The sequence below is a fragment of the Malus domestica genome, chromosome 07 (genome assembly GCF_042453785.1).
Source record: "Malus domestica chromosome 07, GDT2T_hap1".
In the NCBI taxonomy this organism is placed as follows: domain Eukaryota; kingdom Viridiplantae; phylum Streptophyta; class Magnoliopsida; order Rosales; family Rosaceae; genus Malus; species Malus domestica.
Window position 1 is genome coordinate 17,798,418 of NC_091667.1, and position 7,236 is coordinate 17,805,653.

At 38.6% G+C, this 7,236-nt stretch overlaps 1 protein-coding gene across 1 annotated transcript; it reads right to left on the reverse strand.

Moving 5' to 3' along the window:
- Positions 1-1,910: 1,910 nt before the first annotated feature.
- Positions 1,911-5,685, reverse strand: LOC114826049 (E3 ubiquitin-protein ligase At4g11680-like). Its single transcript, XM_029105664.2, has 5 exons — positions 4,718-5,685; positions 4,014-4,133; positions 3,769-3,901; positions 2,369-2,530; positions 1,911-2,208 (listed from the first exon to the last, which is right to left on the reverse strand). The coding sequence occupies exons 1-5, from the start codon at positions 5,215-5,217 to the stop codon at positions 2,032-2,034; spliced, it is 1,092 nt and encodes a 363-aa protein (XP_028961497.1). The 5' UTR covers positions 5,218-5,685; the 3' UTR covers positions 1,911-2,031.
- Positions 5,686-7,236: the final 1,551 nt, after the last annotated feature.

The following is a 7,236-nucleotide window of genomic DNA, read 5'->3' on the forward strand; positions in this document are numbered from 1 at the left end:
TATCTTAGTTGTTTACGTTGAGAAAGATGTTTTTTTTTCTTGTATTGACAATGAAACTATCATGACACGTTTTCAAAGTATAATATTCGTTGTGGACAAATTTAGTATTTCTAGCTTGTTTAGCACAAAGATTATGAATGAAAATTGTAGTTTGCCATTTATTTGTTCAATGATGTTTTCGTCTTTTTTTTTTTTTTTTTGAGCTTTTATATTGGGACCACCCTAAGTTAAAATCCTGGATCATCCACTGCACTCGACAATGGAGTTTCCGGCTGCTGGGAACAAAAGTTTTGGTAGCAGCGTTGTGACCGGAGTTCCGATTTGGTATGGTGTCTATCAGAAAAATTATTGAAGACCCAAGTCACACTATTTTGTGCATAAATATTAGAAGGTTTAGGCTTTTGGTTAAGGAGAATGCAAACTCAACGTGTTTTGTGTTCTTGTAGGAAATTTGATGCAACCATTCAATTCATTGTTACAATACATGATTGTTTTTATTTTGATTAAAAGAAAATTTCTCAATATATTATTGTGATTGTAATTCTATATTATCCATTCTTGGATGCTTGATCTGGTAAACGAAAACGAGGAATTAGATTGATCTCATATACCGGTTCTTTCTCTCTTATTATATAATACTAAACCAATTTACGCAGAAGAAGATACGGAAACGTTAATGTGATATTTGAAACAGATGACAGCGGCAGCGGTCGAGTAACGCACACCACTCGACCACCTTTGACTTGATTAATTAGTGATTGGGAGAAACATGTTACTGAAAAACCTAACACTAAGCCAATCTACCACTTTCTAGTTTATTCTACCACAACCTAACAAAATTACCCAAATGAACCATTGCGTTGCATTGCCTTGTGACAAATTCAAAAATCAATACTCATAAATTTTTAATTAATGAACCAAAGCTCTAAGGGGGTGTTTGTTTGCCTTCCTTAGCTCTCACTGGACTGAATTGGATAAAAGATTAGTGTAATCCATATTTGTTCACTTGAGGGAGTAATTTAGTGGTACTAAGGAGGACTGGCCTCGACTAACAATGTTGCTAGCATGTCCTAGCATGCGCCCCCCCCCCCCCCAAACAAAAAAAAACCCAAACTATGGGACTAGCTAAGACGCCTCTCTTTGTTCTCGCATCCTCTCCACTGCTCTCATTCTCTCACTGTTGCCCATGTCCTCTCCCTCACTCCTCACCCCGAACCCAAAATCACGTCCTCTCCCTCTCTCCTCTTCCTACTCAATGTCGACGCCAATCTGTGTGACCCAGACTTGAGGAGAGATTCTTGACTGGTCGGTCCTGGTTCGCGACCCAGACTCAAATCGGGACCAGAATCAGAGTGTCGTCGTAGGGTATACAAGGAATCCAACTGCGAGTTCGATTTCGATCTTGATTGAATTTTTTATTGTCTGTGTTTTGGGAGCTTTCTCGAATCAAATGGAGGAGAAAGCTACGGTTGGAAGTTGAGGAATTTGGACAGAGAGCTTTATCAATTGAAATGAAGGAGAAAGCTCTGGTTGGAAGCTATGAAATTTGGACTCAAAAAAGGGAGAGGAAAGAGAGAGGTTTCCAAGGAGTGTTCTAGGACAGGAAAAAGTAGAAAAATGAAAGGAAAAAAAAAGAATTAATTTTTATTCTTTTTATTATCTTGCTTCTTAGTCCGATACTCTACCAAACACTCTATTAAGTTAATCCAATTTAATCTATTCTAAGTCAGTCCAATTTAGTCCCTCAAACTAATAGAGTCCAAAATAGTATAGTATAACAAACGCACCTTAATTTCACTAAAACTTATGGACCAGTTCAATTTGGTTTTAAAAATGAAAATGTCTAGTTTACCCTAAATCTTCTTTCTGAATGCCGAATACTTCATGAAATATAATCCCCCACACATTAATTAAGCATAGTAACCATCTATTATATTTTCTTATTTAGCATTACAAGTTAGTTTACACTAACTTTACATAATATATCGATTTTGGTTTCCCTAATATCGACATATTTGATTCCGTTCCCGTTCACACTTGTCCGATTTCATGTCGGCCACGAGGCCTTAAAATGTTGAACTTGCACATAGGGCAGGTAGCATTGATATGTAACCATTTGTCTATGCAAGTGCAGTGAAAATGATGCTGGCAAGGAAGTTGGCGTAGTTCTGCTCCATTCTCGTACACAGAAAGGCAGATGCAGCATTCCTGCAATTTACCAAACACATTCACATCAACGCAGCCATGGCCGTCTAGTCATATACTTTTTCACATCGATGATTTGCTAAATCAAACATCAAATGATCAGTTGCGCGCATATTAGACATAACTGAAAACAACTATTAAGTATAATGGCACGAGAACTTACAGCATCAGCCTGGGAAATAGGATGATCGTTTTGTGCATTGGTGTCACATTCGGTCATGAATCCTTCAGAAACTTGGACCTCACCATTGACTTTCTCCGTGTTACTTACCCTTCTGAATTTGAACTTTGGCAATCTATCAATCTCCTCATCTGTTGCCCCATCCTGTTTCATGCACAAGTCGTATGAAGTTGAGTCATATAAGCGTATATGATTGAAGTGTAATCAAGAATCCAAAACTTCTTTCATTGTTTTTGCCCTTCATTAATATAGAGTTTACTACCTCATGCAAAATTAATAGGTTCTACAGAAAAAGGAAAGGATTGATTCTTCAATCCAGAACGTCACATGGCATTTGGATGGCCCATATAAAACTCAAACTTCGGCATAAAATAGGAAGCATGAGATCTAATGCTTCAACATTAAAAAGGGAGTTCACATCTGGTTCACGATGAAAATCAAGGAGAACTGAATTCACTAACAGTTGAGCATTCATTATAAATATCAAATGGGATTAAAGGAGTCAGCAGCCTTCACATGTATCAGAGCATCTCCAAGGGGGAGATGTAATTTGGGATGTAATTACATCTAAAATCTCCGGCAGACGATAGAGAATCTCACTCCAGTTAGTTGGATGCACTTATGAAATATAAATTTGGGAATTTAATCTCAACGGTTTAAGGTTAAAGCAAGAAAGTAATTACTGCACTTCATCTTTCCACTCTCTTCACGTGTTTGACTCATTCTCACACTTGTTTTGGGCCCGCCAGAGCACGATGCAAAACAGATACAAATTTGCAGCTATATTCGTTTGTCGGCTAGTTGTTGGTTTTACAGCCCAAATACAACTTCCACTGGAACATGAGATCTAAATGTGCCTATACATCTCCATTTAGTACTACAGATGCTTCCTCACTCTGTCTAATAATACAAGAAACGACAAACATACTAAACACAACAATGACCGGTAAAGCTATTAGCCCATTAGCCTATCGCCGCATAGTCAAGTATCATCTGTTTCCATTCGCATATTTCCATATTTGTGCATAATGTGCATGCCACGTGCATCAAAGAGATCTAAATTTGCTTATCATTACTGAATATGCTATATCATTTTTTTTTCTATATGTAGAGATATATGATCATGTACACCGTGTATTTTAAGCTTAGATGAGAGTTACAACAACAACAAAGCCATTTCCCACTAAGCGGGGTCCGTTGTATGAATCCTAGAACGCCATTGCGCTCCGTTCTGTGCCACGTCTTCCGTTAGATCCTAAGCTTAGATGAGAGCTAATTTTTTTAATTTATCTCATGTCACATGATCAGAGGAAAGATTATATGAAGCTACCACTTTCTAGACAATAAACTAAAGCTTGCATACAATCCTTATGGAGGTATACCTGATCTGTCACCGCATATAAGATTGCTATTATGCATGGCAGAAAGCAGCAGACTGCAATTCCAACGAGACAGGAAGCAGCAACACATACAATGATGAAGGCAACATCAAAAACTAGAAATGAAACACAGAGCCTGCATAAAAAGAGCAGTGTGTAAATAGTTAAAACACGCGTGCGCACACACAAGCATTCAAGACAATCACTCAAAAGAAACCACTTCAGAGTAAAAACAGTACAATCCTAACCAGTAAAGGCGAGGTGAACTAGATAGCAAAGCCTGGCCACCATTAAGCACCCAGTAGAAGCCAATGACCCACCAAATAAATGAAAACATGCTATTAGCCGACTCCAGATTTTTGGTGATACTGTTGCACAACAAATGGAGATAGTTAAATATACTTCATGGCATACGGCCACACAAGATTAGCTTTATGCGGAGAATATCACATTCACAACAAATGCCAACCATTACTCACATTCAAGTTACCACTTCATACTCACAACAAAAACAAATGAAAAAGGACTGAATTCAGATATGAGAAAAAGGACATCACAGAATGCATACCCTGCTCAATTGTTCATATCTAAATAAAGAAAAGAATTGTAATAGGAAAGAAAAGCTAAAAGCTTGACAAATGTGGAACTATATACGAACAGCATCACAACCCCACAATTCGAAAAACGCTCATCCTCGTATGGTGAAACTTAGAAACCATATTTTCCATGTCCGTTGAACTAAACCGACAAACACAAAAGTTCCTATACATCATTCCATAGAACAGTATCACAACCCCTGCATTAATGCATACTTCAAAACAAATTGAACATAGATGCAACATTTGAATCAAGATTCATACTTTTACATCATAAAAATATTGATCAGTGTACTTTTAGTCCTAATTCCTAAAAGCAAGAATAACTATTAATATTATCTCCAAGATTGCTTTACCTTGTATCATCAGCCAAACCATGCTCACCCCCATAACCTCCAACATTACTCCCTGACACCAAACTCTCACTCCCACCACTCCCCCAACCCGCCTCGCCCCTCCTCCAATACGCCGCAACCACGCACCCAACATGAACAACACACAGCAAAATGTACCCAACAACCCAAATCCTCATAGGCACCAATGGCTTCTCCTCCACACTCAGCCCCAGCACAGTGAACCCAACAATCACAAAAACCAAATTCCACAGCAGGTCCAGAATTATGGCGGGCTTCGAGTGAAACCAGAAGCTCTGCCTCTCTTCCAGCTCCTCCGCCGCGTTCTCCCGGACCCTAACCGACGGGTCCCGCAGTCTCATTCGGCGCCCGCTGGCGCGCCGAAAGAGCCGCATCGCGCCCCGCAACGGTGGCGGGCCGTGGCGCATGAGCCGCCGGCTTTGGAGGAGCTCGTCGCCGATTGAGTACCCGATGAGTGGGTGAATGTCTACGGAATTCATCATGGTAAAGCAAAAGGCTTTTGGACTGTGTTTGATTTTTGGGAATTGGGTTTGTGATTTTCACAGGGTCTGACTCAAATCTATTTATTTGGGTTGCTGTGATTCATTGGATTGAGAGATTTGAAGGGTAAAGGTGAAAGCTTTTTGGGAGCTGGAAATTGGGCTTTGGGGAATCAAATTGGGGTCTAGAGATAGAAAAAGTTGAAGGCTTAAAATGAAGCATTTGAGGGAGGAGAGAGAGGGGGCTTTAAAGGGGAGCTGCTGGTGCAGAGTGGCAGCTGAGTTGGGTTTCTGCATTAGGGTTTTGGAATTTTTCAGGGTGAATTGATGGGGAAGTTTTGTTTGGGACAAAAACTGCTTTTGTTTTTATCTCTTGTTATTTATTTTTTTTTTTTTTGAAATTTGAAGTCTATGAGCTTCAGTTTCTTTCAAATTTGCAGGATTGGAGTTATGCTGTGGGATGGGGAAATTGCAGTTCTATTCATTGCTTGTTTGGTTTTGTGTGTTTGAATTCACATTCCCAGCTCTCAAGCAATAATACTTTTTTGGTAAATAAATTTTGTCACATAACTTTGTTGGCACAAAAGAAAATCCTCACCCCTTTCGGTTTTTTTTTTTTAAAAAAAAAAGGAGCAACTAATGGCAAACTATCTATTCCTTACAGGTCCGGAAAGGTTATGGGAATTTCACTCTACCTATCGCCACACTCAAGCAGACTCAACAATTCAGAGCATCGAACTCGGAACCTCCCACATTTTTATGTTTATTGAGAGCCGCAGTCAGCGCCCTCACGTCTTTCATTGATCAATTGAGTAATAGGGAAAAAAAATTGCAACTATCAATCGTGTGCGCTCATATAGCTCTAAGTGTCATATGTATTTAAATTTTTCGCGCTTCGTAAATTAGTGTCTTTTATTGGTCGATTGAGCATAGACATGAGGTGAAGAATTTGCTAGAATCAATCGTCCACACTAATATTCTTTAACGGTCAGACACATTTAAATTTATCATTCTACATAAACTTCATCAATAGGGCCCCAATCGGTCACTTTAACGGGCCGGGATCGATAAGTGGAAGTCATAAAAAAGAGATGTTTCTCTTCACGCACGTTTTTGTTACTGTGATAGTTCATATATTATATCTTAGTTTTATCAAAGTGAAGGAGGGTTCGAATTTAAGACAAATTTCAAATTAAGCTCACACATTTTTGTAACTGTAATAGTTCAAATTGCATATCTCTAGTTTATCAACACGAAGAAAGATATGAATTTTAGAGTTCTTTTACAATGGAAGGGAAAATATTATTAAAAGAAAATTAGTTGGTTCAAACTTGCTTCATTATCACCCAATCATCAATGTGCGTAGATTTCTCAGGAGTAAAATTCTCTACTTTACTATGACAAAAATAACAGTTTACTTTGGTAAATTTCATAGCTATATAATAATGAAAATTGATTCATACACATCATTTTTTTTATTTATACACTCCTAATATCTTTGATCCGTTAAGGATATAATTTCAACATTATGTTGCTGCGTAATATACGGTGGTGGTCCTCATGATATAATTGACCAGTAAATGGTTGATCGAAGCTCCAGGAGGTAGCCACCCCCTCCCTCCTTCCCTATTTAAAAATGTCTTTCAATTATCATCTTTATAAAATCAAAAACAAAAAATAAACGAGATTTTGCATGCTAGTATACTTCTTTTTGGGGTGTCTTAGCTTGAGTGGAAAAGAACATAAAAAAAGTGAATGTTGAGATGGTGTGAAGTGTGTGTGTGTGTGTGTGTCTTTTAGTGATGTAATGTAACCGTATTAGTCTGAACTCCATACGCTTTTCATGATTTTGGGGATAAGATTGTACGACGCACGCCCGCTCCTCCTGCCTTGTTTCCTGCCCTGCCGCCAACTGTTTCTTACAACCTTCCCGCCCTAATTTTCATCGCACTGCCCCTGTTATCCAACAATCAACTGCTCAACTCCTCCACACTAGTTTCTGCAAAATAATATAATTTTATC